The sequence below is a fragment of the Bombyx mori genome, chromosome 14 (genome assembly GCF_030269925.1).
Source record: "Bombyx mori chromosome 14, ASM3026992v2".
In the NCBI taxonomy this organism is placed as follows: domain Eukaryota; kingdom Metazoa; phylum Arthropoda; class Insecta; order Lepidoptera; family Bombycidae; genus Bombyx; species Bombyx mori.
Window position 1 is genome coordinate 10,602,041 of NC_085120.1, and position 18,794 is coordinate 10,620,834.

Genomic DNA, 18,794 nt, shown 5'->3' on the forward strand with positions numbered 1-18,794 from the left:
TTTTTTTTTTTTGAGGTGTCCCGAAATAAAGCGATTTTTAGGTAGTGAAGCTACGGTAGAATATATGAGAATGATACATAGATTTTTTGACATATTTAACTGTAAAAATCCTTTTGGTAAGGGTTTCGATTCCCCTATGCGTCTCAGTAATAAAGAAATAAGGGTGTATCTTGCAAGTTTAAAAATAAATAATGATGAAATTTTAAAGCATAGCCGAGAAACAGCTGCTCTTGGTTTTATTATAAACTTGTATAGTTTTCGTCAGAAATAATGTTAAGTGATCAAGAATAATCGGAACGACGAGGACGACAGACAATACACAGGACAATGAACAGGTCGAATGCTTGTTAAAATTAACAGAGCATAAAAGTTTAACTGATTATAAAAATAACATTTTATATGATTACATCGGTATTTACTATGTAAAAAAAATATTCGAAAATAATTAAATATCAATGCGATGTTGTCAGGTACCTCGTTCGACAAAGTCTGGCACAATGGTTTGATTTTCAAACTATTCAACATGGGCGTGCCGGATAGTCTCGTGCTCATCATACGGGACTTCTTGTCGAACCGCTCTTTTCGATATCGAGTCGAGGGAACCCGCTCCTCCCCACGACCTCTCACAGCTGGAGTCCCGCAAGGCTCTGTCCTCTCACCCCTCCTATTTAGCTTATTCGTCAACGATATTCCCCGGTCGCCGCCGACCCATTTAGCTTTATTCGCCGACGACACGACTGTGTTTACTATTCTAGTAGAAATAAGTCCCTAATCGCGAAGAAGCTTCAGAGCGCAGTCCTAGCCCTAGGACAGTGGTTCCGAAAATGGCGCATAGACATCAACCCAGCGAAAAGTACTGCGGTGCTATTTCAGAGGGGAAGCTCCACACGGATTTCCTCCCGGATTAGGAGGAGGAATCTCACACCCCCGATTACTCTCTTTAGACAACCCATACCCTGGGCTAGGAAGGTCAAGTACCTGGGCGTTACCCTGGATGCATCGATGACATTCCGCCCGCATATAAAATCAGTCCGTGACCGTGCCGCGTTTATTCTCGGTAGACTCTACCCCATGATCTGTAAGCGGAGTAAAATGTCCCTTCGGAACAAGGTGACACTTTACAAAACTTGCATAAGGCCCGTCATGACTTACGCGAGTGTGGTGTTCGCTCACGCGGCCCGCACACACATAGACACCCTCCAATCCCTACAATCCCGCTTTTGCAGGTTAGCTGTCGGGGCTCCGTGGTTCGTGAGGAACGTTGACCTACACGACGACCTGGGCCTCGAATCAATTCGGAAATACATGAAGTCAGCGTCGGAACGAGGCTATGCGTCATGATAATCGCCTTATCGTTGCCGCCGCTGACTACTCCCCGAATCCTGATCATGCAGGAGCCAGTCACCGTCGACGCCCTAGACACGTCCTTGCGGATCCATCAGATCCAATAACCTTTGCATTAGATGCCTGCAGCTCTAATACTAGGGGCAGGCTTAGGGACCCCGGTAACCGTACTCGTCGAACTCGACAAAGAGGTCGACGTGCAACCTAACCCATGCATCAGCCCGCTGAGTTTCTCGCCGGATCTTCTCAGCGGGTCGCGATTCCGATCCGGTAGTAGATTCATTCGCGAAACAATTGCTCTTGAGTTGTTAGGTCTCCTTCGGAGGCGCTCGGGCAGTTGTTAGCAAATCCCACCCCTCTTGGCTGAGCCTTTGCTCGCCCACCTGTCCTGGTGAAACTGGAAAGGCCTTCGGGCCACCAGTAAACTTTCAAACATAAAAAAAAAAAGTCAGGTGCCTGCCGACTTGCCGACCGACTACCTGCCGACCTACCGACCGACCCTCGAAAGACTACCTGCCAACCGCCAGCCGCCGACCCTCCGAACGAAGATCACCAAAAAACGCACGAGTAAAGACATCTGCGCCTCGAAGAATTTATTGAAATATTAAATTAATTTATTGTAATAATTAATTTGTATTGAAGACTTGACTGTTGAAAAGATCGTCGGTTATTGAACATAGAAGAAATTCGGTTGTATTGACAGATCGGTCGGCTCGGTTTACGTTTATTAGCAAAGTTTGAGTTTTAATTTCGAGTGAGCTTGTACGATATCGTACGCCTTAGGACCCTACATCGACTGCTTCAGATCGACACGAATAATCAACACGAGACGGGCATCCGGCGTCTTATAGGATTTCAAGAAATCTTATAACATTCATAAACCCGTCCAACCTGGGTTGGCGTCACTCGCCTTATCGACACGGGTGACGTGCTGCGTACCCAACACCATTGCATGCACATACTTTTAACAAAACAACAAGCCGAAGACCATAGTTACGCTATAGATGTTAATAAAGAATCCTCATTTACTTGCTTTATCGACAGAGGCGGTTTAAAGTATGTTTCCAAATTAGTTTCTGAGGCAATAGTTTATGCCGAAAAAATATTTTTGACATTGGCAGTCAAATCTTGTATTATACTACAAAAAAATAAGATTAAAGTCATGATTACTCAACATATTATGAAAAATTACATGCGTTAATTTATCCACCTCATCCCGTTAAGTCGATTAATTGTGAGAACAGACATGATGTCGAACTCATAAAATGTATCGCTGATAAATATTTATTACTCAGAAAGGCTTCGTATGAAAAAATCGCCTAAAACACGTCATTACGGATCCTCCTGATTCATTAACGGTGCTTGTAGGTACCACAAGCACCGGTCACCGTCTTCATCGAACCCGTCGCTTGCGACGAAGGAAAAAAATTGACATTAAATATTGTAGGAAACAAACATGGCCGAAGACAAAAATTAAATAAAACTGTACTATTTAATCATGTTTAATATATAGAACTAATACAATGAGAATAATATTCTCTTGCACTATGTGACCTCTTAGGGCATTGAAGTATTAACTAATTACATTAAAAGTCTTTTGTAGGTAATTTCATAAAATTCTACAATAAACTACCCAATTCGATAACCCATCTACGAGACCAATTATGTAAGACACATATAAAAGTATGCTTATGAATAAACAATATATTGAGAATAAAGAACTCTGGCATTAGATGTTTTCTTGCACACTGCGACCTCCTGGGGCACTGAAGTGTTCACATAATATATTTACATGCAAAAACAATATTATAGCAAAGCGACCTACCTGTACGTCACTCTCGCGGCCGTATGCTCGCTCACTACCTATACATAGTTTTATTATCTATATCCGTCTTTTGACAGATAATTATGATTATTTCCGGGCGCTTCCGTTTTAAGTGTGAGTTGCGTGCGCCCGCGTCATAATGTAATTATTGTTTTATATCGTAAATTGTGTGTGTAACAAGACTAGAATTAGACAATTGATATTAGTGACTAACCCATAGTTTTATTAAATAATACCCTGAGACCTACCCCTCACTATAATATACAGTTAAATATATAAATAGTACTTTTTCAATAAAAAGAATAAATCTTTCTAATCAAATCAACTAACTTAAACAAAATAATAAATTATTAAGCACTAAATTAACTATTAAGACGACCGATCGAGTAACAATAATAATAATAAAAAATTATATATGTCGACGCAAGTCTATGATAATTAACAAATTAATTGTTCCGATTATAAAATCAATCATTGTGTCGAATAAATTGATTGTGTTTAGTTATTGTTATGTTTGAAATAAATGTGAGTGTGTCACTGGCCGTCTTGAGTATCACTTGTCCCCATACACGCTAACACAACATTGGCGACGAGGTACCCACACTAAAATAAAATAAAAAATGTCTTTCGGAAATTTAATTAATTTCGATCATAACTCGCAAACTTGGAAGACTTGGAGATGCAGACTCACACAGTGGTTCATCGCGAACGACATTAACGTGGTGAAAGATCCAGCAGGAGTCAAAAGACGGGCCATATTGCTTAGCACACTCAGCGAATCTACCTACAAACTGGCAGCTGATCTCGTGTTGCCTAAAGAAGTTCAAGAAGTACCATACGAAGACATAGTTAGTGCCTTGGATAATCATTTCACTCCAAAATCAGTGGGCTTTGGCGAGCGTCATCATTTTTATGCCGCCACACAACTACCCCAGGAGTCACCATCACAGTGGGCTGCGAGGCTACGAGGTCTCACTTCCCAATGTAACTTCAGCAATGTAGAAGAAGCATTAAGAGATCGATTCATTATGGGTATGCTGCCGGGCGTGGAGAAAGAAAAAATGTACGTGCAGGAGCTGGCCGGGTTGACCTTCGCCAGGGCTGTGGAGCTGACCGAGAGCTTGCGCAGCGCCCGCTCGGCTGCTGCTGCAAGCGCTGCTACCGAGGCTGTCGTTACAGAGCTGTACAAAATAGGCAAACGTTCTCCGACTAGTGTACCTCAAAGTGCAAAAGTGAAGTGTTCCGTGTGTGGTTATTCGAATCACAAAGCCGCGGAGTGTCGTTTTGCGAGTTACACTTGTAGGAAGTGCAACGAAAAAGGGCATTTGCGTAGAATGTGCAAAAGAGTCAGTTATGTTGTAACGGAGGAGAACGATGGAGGTGACGATGACGACGGTAAAGTTTATAACATTCGATCTTTTCGAGGTGAACCATTAATCGAAGCCGTGTGTGTCAATGGTATTAAAATTAACTTTGAGATTGATAGTGGGTCAGCTGTTACCGTTATGTCCCACGATACATATAACGAACATTTTAAAAACATTCCCTTATTAAGCACAAATAAGAAGTTATTAAGTTACTCCGGTGACGTGTTAGGTTGCGCCGGTCGCGCTCAGTTGTTAGTGGAGTGGCGGGGTCGCACGCGCCAGCTCGACGTGTACGTGGTGCGCGACGGTGGACCATCTTTACTGGGCCGCGACTTCATCGCGCAATTTGAACTGCAGCTAGCGCCCGTATATAAATGTGCCACTACCCGAGACACGTTGAAATTAATACAGGAACAATATCCCGCCGTGTTCTCGGACAAGCTAGGTCAATTCAACAAATATAAAGTTAATTTGAGATTAAAAGAAAATGCTCATACTATATTTTTTAAACCACGGCCGGTCGCATTTGCTCTGCGTGAAAAAGTAGAAAAAGAGATAAACCGTTTAGTGGGACTGGGAGTACTCCGACCAGTCGAGCATTCCGACTACGCGTCACCAATAGTTCCGGTACTGAAACGTGACGGTTCGGTCCGTATCTGCGCGGACTACTCTGTAACTATAAACAAGCAGTTAGTTGTGGAACAGTATCCGTTGCCTACCGTAAACGAGTTGTTTTCTAAACTATACGGAGGCCAGAAATTTACTAAATTAGATTTGTCAATGGCCTACGGACAGTTTTGTCTGGATGAAGAATCCCAAAAGGTAACTTGTATCAATACGCATAAAGGGATATTCGCGTATACGCGTTTGGTATTCGGGTTAGCTAGTGGGCCATCAATTTTCCAGCGAGCCATGGATACAGTGCTAGCGGGCCTGGACGGCACGCTGTGTTTATTGGACGATGTGCTCATAACGGGTCGCAATGACTCTGAACATCTTGAGAGACTGCATCAGGTCCTACAACGGTTGCAAGACGCAGGATTTGTTCTACAAAAGTCTAAATGTCAGTTCTTTCAAGATGAGATTAATTATTTAGGGTCTACCATTAATAAAGAGGGGCTAAGAAAATCACCCGATAAAATAGAAGCAATATTAAAGGCACCGGCGCCTACGAATGTTAGTCAACTACGATCTTTCTTAGGCTTAGTAAATTATTATAGAAATTTTGTACCGAATGCATCTTGTATTCTCGGGCCATTATACGAACTTTTAAAAAAAGAAACAAAGTGGCGTTGGTCTAAGTTACATGATAAGGCGTTTAATGAAATAAAGAAATTGTTAGCATCCGATAATGTATTGGCCCATTTTAATCCTAATGCAAATATAATTCTCACTGTAGACGCGTCGCCCAATGGAGTAGGTGCTATTCTATCACAGGTGAGTTCCGATGGCCAGGAAAAACCTATCTCTTTCGCTTCGCGCACGCTCAACGACGCCGAGAAAAGGTACTCACAAATCCAAAAGGAAGCAACCGCGATTATATTTGGTGTTCGTCGATTTCATCAATATTTGTACGGCAGGTCAAATCCATTTATACTAAGGACGGACCACAAACCGCTGCTCTCAATATTTGGCCCACAACGAGGCATCCCAGAAGTCTCGGCAAACAGACTTCAAAGATATGCAATTTTTCTTAGTGGTTATAATTATTATTATGTAATCGAGTACGTGAAGAGTGCAGATAATAGTGCGGACTATCTGTCTCGTGCGAGTCTACCGGCCGGCGCGGGCGCGTGCGGTGGTCGAGGCGGGGGGACCAGGCGCGGAGCGGGAGCGGTCGATGTCGATGCGTTCGACAGCGCCTCTTATGTTTGCTTCGCAGTGCAAGGCGCACTCCCGATATCGGTGACTGAATTACGTAACGCAACCAGCAATGATAGCATATTACGTGAAGTCATCAAATATATTCAAAACGGATGGCCTAAAAAAATTATCAACGCAGAAGTTAAGCCTTACTACTTATGTAGATTGCAACTGTCCGTTGAAAATGGTTGCGTTATGAGGGGCCATAAAGTGGTGATACCAGGAAGTTTGCGTCACCGTATTTTAACAGAGTTGCATACCTCACACATGGGCATAGTTAAAACAAAGGCTGAAGCTCGATCTCGATGTTGGTTTCCAGGCTTAGACGACGCCTTAGAAAATATGATTAGCTCATGTGAGGTGTGTATGCAGCTACGACCGACTCCGCCGCGCACTCCGGTGTGCCCGTGGGAATACCCCCCACAACCCTTTTACCGTGTACACTTAGACTTTCTAGGTCCGCTGAATGGTCGGATGTACCTGGTCCTAGTAGACGCGTACTCCAAGTGGCTTGAGGTGTACGAGATGGCTTCCACAACTACTAGTGCGGTCATTGAAAGAATGTATGAGTACATGTCCAGATACGGATTGCCTCATACGGTAGTTACGGATAACGGTACTAATTTTTGTTCTCAGGAGTTTCTTAATTTTTGTACACTAAACGGTATATCTCATATTACTTCGCCGGCATACCATCCGGCAAGCAACGGACAAGCCGAAGCTTATGTGAAAATAGTAAAAAGGGGTATCAAAACTTGTTTGTTGAGTAGTACAAATGCTAGGGAAAACAAACTGCGACTATACAAATACGTTTTCGATTATAGAAACTCGGTTCACTCGACAACAGGAATGTCTCCGGCACAGTTAGTGTTTGGTCGCAAATTACGTTCACGTTTAGATTTAATGAACCCGCGTTCGCCACCGTCGCCTTCATCTGCTTCGTTGACTGATTATGTTTTATCTAAACAGTGTACGCAAAGTAAAACAAAAGGAGGGAAAGTCAGAAATTTTGAGCTAGGCCAAGTAATTATGTACAAAAAATATCTTGTTAATAATAAATATACGTGGTGTAAAGGTGTGATATTAAAGAGAATTGGTAAAAACGTATACATTGTAAAAGACTTTAAATCTTCAATACAACTCAAGAGGCACTCTGAACAGCTGTTTTCGTGCAAAACCAAATGTGGTGCCAGTCAAACCTGGGCGGATGACTTGAGCGGTTCTATTGCTCCAACCGTTGCTAGTCCGGCAACGGGGATGATGTCGTCGCCTTGTGATGATAGTAGCGGCATCGGACCTCACACACACGACGAAGAGAGTGCAACTGAGGAGAGGGAAGAGGAGAGCGGCCGCATTGGAATCTCTAGTGCATGTGACAATCAGCCGAATCGGGAGTCACCGGAACCGAGTCACGTAACTGTCACGCGAGGAGTGCGTCGACCCGCGCAGTCTGAAGACTCTGAAGAAGGGGATCTGTTCTTCGAGGCAGAGGAGGCGAGCTTGGAGCCCCAAAATATTAGGGAGCCCAGGTTTCCTAAACGTAACCGTCCTAGGGTTAATTATAGACAGTTTTATTAAATGTGTAGCTTGTAATTTTGTTTGTCTTAATAGTGTTAATGTGTCTTAATAGTTAATGTGTCTTGAACTGATAAGGGAGGAAGTGTTATGTTTGTAATAAATGTTAGTGTGTCACTGGCCGTCTTGAGTATCACTTGTCCCCATACACGCTAACACAACACATAGTTGTTGATGCATCCTCTTGGAACAATTATTTCAGATCAGAGACTGTAGACGATACAACATTACTATACATTCCTAACTGGCAGTCTTTTTAATCTATCAGTTTTGTTATAGTTTTAGCCGTCAGTGTGAGTGGAGGGATAATATAAAATATTAACCTGACAATGTTATTTGTCGAATCTTAGTATGTGTGCGCATTCAAAGCCAATATGTCCCATCTTCGAGAGTCAAAGAACGGTAGCACTAGTCTCTCCAGAATCAATTGTCACCGAACGTAAGTTTGATACAGCAATTAGGCTATCACAAGTTGTCTCCTTTAAGCGGAGGCTAGAAGAAGGTCAATCCACATTGGATGATAAAATCTTGATAGAAACCTTGAGGAGACAGGGTGTCAAGGCACAAGATCTGATAATTGACCATGCTGTGTTCCAGGCTGTTACAAGAAGTTCCAGGCTGTTACAAGAAGTTCTAGCATCTGGCGGCATCTAGCAAACCCCAGCCAGGAAAATCAACTCTAAAGAGAATGACCAGATCAGTCAAACATGGTCACTAATACAGAGGAATCTTACGCTACAAATAGGTTATATGACTGAACAAAACACACTGCCGGAACATGAAAGTACAAAAGCAGGATTACATGAATTCTTCTCTTCTAAAATGCCTGATAACACGTTGAGAAGACTAGTACTTCTGGCAACAAGATTGGCAGTTATGGTCGAGAAGATGGGATTACTCCAGTCTGTCAGGTCAGCAGGAAAATCCATTGTGACATTTCTAGACGAGGCATATAAATGTAACAGGTGGGATGGTCAAGCATTTAATATTAAGACCCTGTGGTCCAATCGGCTATGTGCAATGAATCTAGGATCAGACCAATGGTATATAATGCCCAGACCATATTTACTTATGATGCACAATAAAGTGTCAGATCTTATATCAGTATTGGTATGCAGCAACTCTATGTCAGGAGTGTCAGGCGATAGTAACCTATACAATACTTGTATTGAATTGGTGAGAGAGATGTGCAAATTATACGTCAGACATCAGAGTAAATTTTATACGGTAATTAAGATGTTAGAGTCTCTAGTAGTAGCTGAAGCCTTAAGATCACGTCGGGGTCACCAGTTTGGTCGTCTTGGGTTGGTATTATAAAGTCTTTGCAACAAAAACACAAATGGACGCAAAGAAAGTTTTTATTTAAGACGAACACAAATATAAAAGGAGAAAGTAACAAGAAATAGTTCAGGCAGCACAAGCAGGTAAACGAAATAAAAAGCAATAATTAAAAGGCGTAGTACGAAAACAATAACACGGGATGCGCGCTCGCAAGTCAGATTTCGACTGGTGGCGGTGGATCGGTAAAAATGCGACGACCGGTTCGTCTATGCACCGATGTACTCGCGAAATATTATCGCCGCCGCTATACTGCAGTTATCGCCCGACTTTGCTTGTGAATTTAATTTTGTTTAGTGTAAATGATGTTTTGTATGATTGTGTGATAAATAAATGTGTTGATATAAAATAAAGTATGTATGTGTTGTTGGGTAGTGTAATTATAATAAAATATTATAAAATAAATAAATACATGTGAGTCACCCACAGGAACTATCATTGGAAGGTCTGGAAGATGATGAGGATGTAGAAAGCTTAGAAGACAAGGAACTTCCAGAGAATTTTGATTGACTTGCTTAAACTGGTATTTTCCTTTTATTTTGAGACGGAACTTTGTATGTTGGGTCTTGATCACTTAAATCGACATCGCTATTTTCAGGTTTTGAATGTCTTTCACCAGTACAATCGTAGACGCCTGACGTATGTATGAATGTGGTTTTCATTGCTGATTGAAGCGGATTACGAATCTTTAAAATATACCTGTAAGTTTGAGAAACGCTGATTTTCGGGCTTGTTTGTTATATTAGCTAACATCTAGAACAAAAAAAACGTATTTTAATAGTAATAAAATAAATAAGATTAATACAAATCCAACTTTTAAAATTAATTGAAATTGTTACCTGTACTGAAATCGATGGCACCGATTCGTTCTTTGTCTCGTACCTCAACAAGTTCTATCATCTTTTTTGACCTATTGGATGAGATTGTCAATCTAAAACATAAATAGTAATATTATGCCTCCTGTACACATAAAATATTGTACGTAGTATTTAGACCAACAATGACTTAACACGTTAAACGCCATGGGGTCACCGGTGACATTAACATTATATTGTCATCTAATCCTAATTACCAAAGTTAAACAATCATGATGTTATGAACGCTATCTGATTACAAAGCGCTAAAAAGTTAAAGTTGTAGTTCGTTTAACTTCTTTGTGTTGCTACGTGTACCTTTATATTATGTGTGTGTATTATTTCTACTCTGGATAGTGCGTCCACATTAGTGTTGGCTTTTCCTTTTTTAAATTGTACATCGAAGTTATACTCTGCTAATCTTACACCCGTATCTTTAGTCGTTCACACGAGCTTAACTCGACTCGACTCAACCTCCAACGCGCGTTTTGGTATGATTAGTCGTAAAAATAAACTCCACTCAAACGCCCTTGGAAAATTTTCCTAACCGGAGTGAAGTGAGCGAACTGTCAAGTCAAGGTACGTCGCGACGTACCTTGAACGTTCCTCAAAACAGCGTTTAATACAAGATGACTTCTGAGAGCAGTTTTGAAGAATTTATTAACTATATTTTTGATAGCAGAGTGTATAATTATCCGTCACGAAGGTATTTGAGAGATGCAGATAACCCGTTGGAAGTTTACGATGACGACGAATTCCGAAAACATTACCGGCTTAGCAAAGATTCGGTTGTGCATATTTTGCTGCCTTTGTTGACTAACAACATTAATGAAAACGATCGTGGACTACCTTTAACGCCGATATTACAAGTGCTAATTGCTTTGAGATTTTACGCAACAGGCAATTTTCAGGTTCGTGCATAATGTGCTTTTGTGTCTACATAATAGAATATTTATAATTTATAACTTTCATTTGGTTTCATGTGGTATGGTTATTTTTCAGATTGTTTGTGGCGACTTGCACAAAATTTCTCAATCCGTAGTATCAAAAACGGTAGCAAACATTTCTAAGAGATTGGCTTTGAAATCCAGGCAATTTATTAAATTCCCTGCATTAAATGAAACTAAAAGAAAATTCTACCGAATTGCAGGGTTTCCAGGTGTAATTGGATGTATTGATTGCACACACATTCCAATAAAAAATCCATCCAGAGCAAGGGGAGAAATCTTTCGTAATAGAAAAGGCTGGTTTTCTATCAATGTCCAAATAATATGTGGACCGCAAATGGAAATATACGACATTGTTGTGCGATGGCCTGGATCTGTGCATGATTCGCGCATATTTAACAACAGCAGATGCTGTTTGAGATTTGAAGAAGGCGATTTAGTTGGCATTCTTGTCGGAGACAGTGGTTATGCGCAGACTGGCTTTATGTACACTCCTGTACTCAATCCTCAAACAGACCCAGAACACAGATACAATCGAGCACATCTAATAACGAGAAACATTATAGAACGTGTAAATGGTGTATTAAAGAGACGCTTTGCTTGTTTGTGTAGAAAATTACAAAACAGTACACCAAATACATGTAATATTATAGTCTCTTGTGCTGTCCTACACAACGTTTGTTTAATGACCAATGAACCTGAGCTGAACCCTGAAATTGAGCTAGAAAATGTCCCAGTACCTAATACTCAGGACTCTTCCAGAGGGAGTATTATAAGATCGGCTTTTATTTCTAGGCATTTCAGTTAAAAATTCTCATATGGGTATCATCAACCTACAGCAGTCCACTGCTGAACATAGGCCTCTCCAATTGCTCGCCACTGAGCACAATCCTCGGCTTCCCTCATCCAGCTCTTGCCAGCCACCCTGCACAGATCATCACTCCACCACTTCACAGTTTCGACTCAAGAACATGTTTACCCTAACAGTTATCAGTTGTCCGGCTAATATGGGTATATAAGTTGGAACCGAGCAGCGAGCACCGTTATTGTAATGCAGATAGTATTATTTATTTTGAAGATGAATGATTAAATTTGATTTTGTTAATTTTGATAATTTTTTTACTAAAAAAGTAAATAGTACGAGGTTAGACTTTTGAAACTCCTTATTTTATTTATCTACATAAGAGTCATATTTTGCTAACTATCTAATAAATAAAGTCAATGTGATTATGAGTTATTTATTTAAATTATTTTTCACTACACTCTCTTTTAGCCTGATTATATTTTTTAATATCCTCTGCAGCTTCCCTCTCAGCCTTCGCTTTTAGATATACTTCTTCTGCTGCCTTCATCATCCACTCTCTTTCCTTTTTTTGGAATTGAAAGAGTTCGTCTTCTCTTCTCTCTTTCTTTTCATAGGATTCTTTTCTAAAATTAAATTCCTCCTGAATTACCCTGGTGCGCACATTCCCTCCTGTAATTAAATAAAATGCTTTAAAATGCTATTAAATAAATTGTTATACATCTATATTTGTAACATTTTAGTAATCTACATAATGTATATTTATGATTTTGAAGTGATGATAGCTTTAGTGGTAATTAAGGTATTAATGGGTGGTTTCAAATCCCACAATTGGATTGAGCTACTATAGTCGAATTATTAATTAGACTGAGTAAAATGTGATAGTCAATTCATCTGATTCAATACAATTAAAGTGAAGTTATAAAAAGATATTGATATATTTAGATTAGATTTACAAATTGCATTATTTGTGACACAACTTTTATGTATTTTTTTTTATGTTTGTTCACTGATATCTTCTTTTTTCTTCCTACCTATGTTGATAGCCTTGAGAGGCTTCTCCTTGAAGTGTAGGTGAGCTCATGGTGCTCAAGCCGGGTGTGTTGCTAACACTGGCCCTAGCAAGATCTTCGCAGAATCTACAACCGGATCGGAAACGCGACTCACTGAGAAGATCCAGCGAGAAACTCAGTGGGCTGTCTATGGGTTAATTCGATCGTCGAGCCCTTCGTCGCAAGCGACGGGTTCAGCAAGGACAATGACCGGTGCTTGTGGTGCCTAAAAGAACCGTTAATGGGTCGGGAGGATTCGTAATGACGTGCTTAAGGCAACGTCGACTGTTTACCATTCAGTCCACAGGATCGGGTATGTGATATCTGCATCAAATGTAGGCCAACAACAAAATTTGTATTTTTGTTTTTATACACTCTCAAGGTTGTTCTGACATTTTCGAATTGAAATTTTTTTTACATTTTTAACTTACCTCCTAATGAGGCTGCACCACAGTCAGTCTGCCGGGACCCAGAACGACGCGGTGGAGTGTCACGACGTGGTGGAGTGTCACGACGTGGTGGAGTGTCACGACTTGGTGGAGTGTCACGACTTGGTGGAGTGTCACGACTTGGTGGAGTGTCACGACTTGGTGGAGTGTCACGGCTTGGTGGAGTGTCACGACTTGGTGGAGTGTCACGACTGGGTGGAGTGTCACGACTGGGTGGAGTGTCACGACTTGGTGGAGTGTCACGACGTGGTGGAGTGTCACGACGTGGTGGAGTGTCACGTCGTGGTGGAGTGTCATGACATGGTGGAGTGTCACGACGTGCTGGGGTGTAGCTACATGGTGGAGTGTCACGACGTGGTGGAGTGTCACGACTTGTAGGAGCGTCACGACGTGCTGGGGTGTCGCGACATGGTGGAGTGTCACGACGTTGTGGGGTGTCACGACATGATAGAGTGTAATGCATAGGCGTGGTGCCTGCAACGTTTCCTGAAAAAATACAAGATCAATAGTTCTACACATTACTTGCGTTTATTATTAAGTAATGAACTTGTGCTCTAGTCCAATCAATGATTTGTAAGGTATGCATACAACAAAGATCAATCAGAATTGTTTGGAAAACCTCACTGCATTCAAACATATGAAAGCAATTATATATCCACCATGTGCATGGATGTACTTTGTGCATTTCTTTTTTTATCTACCCAGAGAAGCAAAAAAAAAGGTTACCATTATGTAACAAAGAAGGCGTTTTATGTTTCTAAGTATGCATAAAGAAACCCTAATTACTTTACCTACTTTTTGTTAAAAATTTGAATAGCTGTCAATTATAAAAAATTGTATCAAGGTTTTTTTATTAGCTCTTGCACATGTTGGGTTCATAAAGTATTTTGTCATCACATGGTTACTGTTTCATTATAATCAATAGAAATATTTATTAGTACAAATTTGTTTTAAGAAACCTGCACTCATTTAGATAATTTATATTATAAACTTTATTTAAAGAATATTTACCTTGTGATTAAGCTCCACCACAAACTGTAAGATGGGACCCCATAAGATGCATATGAGTGTTCACACTTTGGTCTGTAAAAATATATGCATTTTAATTTTCCAACTGTGCCAATATTTTGATTTTCATCAAACTGCTTTACCCTAACTAATTAATATAGATAATTACTAAAAATATACATACATTCTTCAGCTGATGATCTTGCACAGCTTACACTCAGAACTTCATCATTCTGTTGTGGTTGCGCTGCTGCTGGAACTGATGATTCAAGCTCCATTGCAATATCTAGAAATAAAACAATAAAATCTTTAATTATGTATGGTAGAATAAAAGTGATAGTTGGAGTAAAGGAAAGTTTCTTGAGTGAAAATTTTTATCAGGTATTGTCACGCATGTTATTTATCTAGTTTTTAGCACAGTAATACATGTAGTTCAACTCATATAGATATATAACAATAATCAAAAGACCCTCCATGCCACCACGTTCTTACTGTTTTTTGTGAGAGAGCATGTGAGATTGAAGCGCTTATCTCAAATTTTTAAGATTCACTTACCTTCAGAACTGTAAATGGTATCACTGTCAATGACACCCCTGAGTTCCACATCAGTCTGATCCAGTAGAACCTCAGCAAAAATAAGGGTCTCATTGCTGCTACCAGGCTGTGGCTCATTTGGAATACACTGTCCGCCACCAGTCTTCATTCTCTGACGCTTTTCATTAGCTAAAAAGTGCTTCCTCCGTGTTTTTAAATTATCCCAGCACTTCTTGAGCTGGGCCTCACTTTGCTAAAACAAATGATAAATAAGAATAGCATGGTATTTATACGCCCGGTTCCAATATCCAAAAAACGAATCGTTTTATATTACGATCCGGTACAATATCTACGAATCGTAGGACAAAATAGTTCCTATAAAAACGACTCGTTTTTAAAATTACTGATGACTTGCTACTAACGGATGGGAGGGCTAACATAACGGTTCGTACTGCGTTTTGTATGGAGACTGTTGTCTGTAGTGTTCCTGTATTATTTTAGAAATGTCAGTGAGCTGTCAAAACTACCACGCGTAGAGCATTTTTTAACCTACCGATTTTGTTCGGTTGTGCTTTGGAATTTTTGTGTTTGTGTTTTATCTTTTAAAATGTCGAGTTCAGAAAGTGATAACGAAGTTTTAATGTTACTGAATTCAAGCGACGATTCAAGTGATGATACGCGAAGTAATAGAGTGTATAAAACAAGAATCAATTATTATTCAGAGCTCGATAATCAGGAGTTTCAACTAAGATTTCGGCTCGACAAGCAGTCTGTGCAATTACTGTTAGGTGAAATGTATCCTTTTTTAAAGGTAAAAGGAACCAGGTTCGTATTTTTAATGCCAGCTGTTAATTGGTATTTTATGAAGTAGTTAACTATTTAACACGTGATTACACGAAAATAGTATTTACTAGTTTATTTTAATTTTAGGAATCATGGAATATCTCCCTTACATTATAATTTATTAGTTTGTAATGAAATAAACGAACAACAAAGTACGACGCTAACACAATTTTTTTGGTTGGCGCGGTCCGGCCGACATCTGGCGTTTCCTTTGTCTCTTCATGGCGTTTTGTTCACTTTACAGTTAAAACTAAAGTAACTGTTTTTAAATTGTGAATGTTCAAATAAAATTACATATGTGATGAATTACAATTAATTTATATTATTTTAAAATATTTATGTAAAAATACTAATAAAAACTTATGTATTTTGAAAAGAGTTTTATTTCTAAAGGATCTTTGTGACACAATCATTTGCATTAACGAAACGCAGAGGGATTCGTTAGTAAGCAGCGCGCCGACGGATGCTCGTAGGTAACGCGGCAAGTAAAATAGTTGTGGAACGCTAATATACGCCTACGTATTGGTAGCATGATTACGATTAGTTGTTATAACACAATGACGATTCGTTATTTTTTGGAACCGGGCCATAGACAAGTAAAAATCAGATACAAGTAATATAAATTAATATCTACCTTTGCATTTGATTCAATTGAATTGAATTCTTCTGTTAAATGTATCCACAAAAGTTTTTTTGTGTTTTGACTAGCTGTCATGGTAGCAGTTTTGTGCAGATTATATTTTAAAATTAATTCTTGTAGGCAAGTCTTCTCGCTTTCGCTAAATACTTGCCTGGACGTCATCATAGAAAAACTGAAACGACAAATAATTTACTGCATCGTAATTTCACGTAAAATCTATAAAAAACTTTGCTTAGGCAGTGAGTAATAAAGGACAAAAATATTTAAATATTTGAGTTAACTTAAAGTTAACTATTTGATAAATAAAACACCACAATCATAACTTACCTGAATAATAAACCGGTGGTTGTGGAAAAGCACTTCAAAAAGACGATGCAATCAAATTCAACAAAGAAACAGCGAATAAAAATACAAAGCCGGGTTCCTGGAGGAGCTATTATTCAAAAACCGAAATCTAAATTATTAATCATGGGTTAGAAAAACGAAAACCTTCTATTTCACCGCACGCGCACGTATTTATGAGTCTCTGAACTAAAACATCAAACAAGTTCGGTGCGTCTAGTGTCAAACAGACAGTGGTAGCTTGACTTTGACATTAAACAATGACCATAAACTACAGAACTCTATAGGTTTGATGCTAGCTTGATCAAATTTTCCTCAAACTGATGTTGTCGTGGTGACGCAATAGCACCTTTCTACCTCACTCGAGGACAGTTGAGGAATATTGTAATGGTCGACTAAAAATACCCAACTCGAACTATTTTACGAAACGTCTAAAGATACGGGTATTAGTCGCCATCGTGTTTGTTTTGAGTTCGGGTCCTTTATGGACATTATCCGTGAGTGGACGGTGATCTGTATATATGGTGAACTTTTCCCGTACAGATAAGGACGGAAGTATTTTATGGCCCACATTATGCTTCGTAGTTCTTTTTCTATTGTAGAATATCTTTGTTCTGTGCGTATTGTTTGTCCTTGAGACAATACTGCGCCTGTTGCTACGTCGGAGGCGTCCGTTGTAAGGATAAAGGGTTTTTCGAAAACTGGATATTGTAAGACAGGTGCATTAATCAATACCTGTTTACATTTTTCGAAGGCTTATATGTATCCATCTGTCAACACTAGTCTGCTGTTTTTCTTCAAGTATTTTGTGAGTTTTGCAAAATCTTGAATCAACTTTCTGTAGTAAACTATTAAATCTAAGAATGATTTTATTTCTTTCTGGGTTTTAGGTAGTGGAAATTTCTTTACAGCACATATTTTATCTTCGTTCGTTCGTTCTTGTAATGATGTCGTATATACATATAATGACGTCATCGAGATACGTCAAAACGTTATTTAGTCCTCGCTTTACTGAGTCCATCAACCTTAGATAAGTACTTGGTGCTGTTATATCCCTAGCCTGTATTGACTAATGCTTACCTTACTCATCATAAGCTCTCTCACAGTGATTTCATGAGAACATATCAGTCTCAGTTCGGGTCAGATAGTCTCAGTTCGGGTCAGATATTCATTGAAGTGAGACGTTTAACAATTTTCCTCAGTATCTCCAAATTCTTTTATTATAATTAGTTATTCATTATAAATAATGCGTAGTGTCGAATAAATCCTTTTTTAAAAAGAGGTCGGCCTTCTCACTACTAAGATTTGGTGGCAGCTTAAGGGATTTTAAGTAAAGAAAATCCGGGAAACGCCTTCGTGTGTGAACTGTGTACAAAAGTTGTAAATTCAAAGACTAATTTCGGCTGTATTCGCCGTTGTGAATTCTGCCGCAATCTCTCATTTAACGCAAGTGCAAATTAAGTGAAAAGTGAAAATAACATGTTCGTGAACATCTTATACATGTAAGTTAATTCATGTGCACATTCCATCGGTGGTGTATATTCAAATAAATCATAAAACTAAAAGTGAAATAAACTTTCAAATAATCCACAAACACCTCACGCTATCGCTACAATTGTCCAGTTCCGAGAACTCTTATCCTAATCCGCTCACCTGAATTCGGTATCGAATAAATTCACGATAAACTATTACGATGACTATAAAGGAAGAGACTAGGAAGAGAGGTCAAAAATCAGAGAGTGAAGAGAAAATCGATTTGAACATTTTATTAAAGTTTGTTAAAAACTTTGACGGTACCAGAGAACATAATGAAAATATTCAAAAAACATACTCAAAGCACGTCGTAATACCTACCTCTATCGACTTTGATGAGTCAAATCGCTACATACCTGAAATAATTGGCGAATACCTGATTCTAAAGAATTTTTAGCATTAGAAAGAACTTTATATTCATTCATAACAACTGAGAAAAACGATGTTAAATATTACTTCTTATTTGTCAAAGTTTATC

At 39.3% G+C, this 18,794-nt stretch overlaps 1 protein-coding gene and 1 non-coding gene across 3 annotated transcripts; one reads left to right on the plus strand and one right to left on the minus strand.

Moving 5' to 3' along the window:
• Positions 1-3,735: 3,735 nt before the first annotated feature.
• On the plus strand, positions 3,736-12,340 carry LOC119629472 (uncharacterized protein K02A2.6-like). Of its 2 annotated transcripts, XM_062672149.1 has the most exons (3): positions 3,736-11,077; positions 11,169-11,219; positions 11,317-12,340. In XM_062672149.1, the coding sequence occupies exon 1, from the start codon at positions 3,790-3,792 to the stop codon at positions 7,975-7,977; it is 4,188 nt and encodes a 1,395-aa protein (XP_062528133.1). In that variant the 5' UTR covers positions 3,736-3,789; the 3' UTR covers positions 7,978-11,077; positions 11,169-11,219; positions 11,317-12,340. The 2 variants fall into 2 exon arrangements, with proteins under 2 accessions (XP_062528133.1, XP_037871244.1); XM_038015316.2 differs by having other exon boundaries at positions 11,169-12,340.
• Mir3266 (microRNA mir-3266) lies at positions 4,040-4,170 on the minus strand. Its single transcript, NR_107551.1, is given in 1 exon segment — positions 4,040-4,170. It is a non-coding gene; the product is annotated as a microRNA mir-3266 (primary transcript).
• Positions 12,341-18,794: the final 6,454 nt, after the last annotated feature.

Coding starts and splice junctions, on each gene's coding strand:
- LOC119629472 (XM_038015316.2), top strand. CDS start 3,790: ATGTCTTTCGGAAATTTAATTAATTTCGATCATAACTCGCAAACTTGG.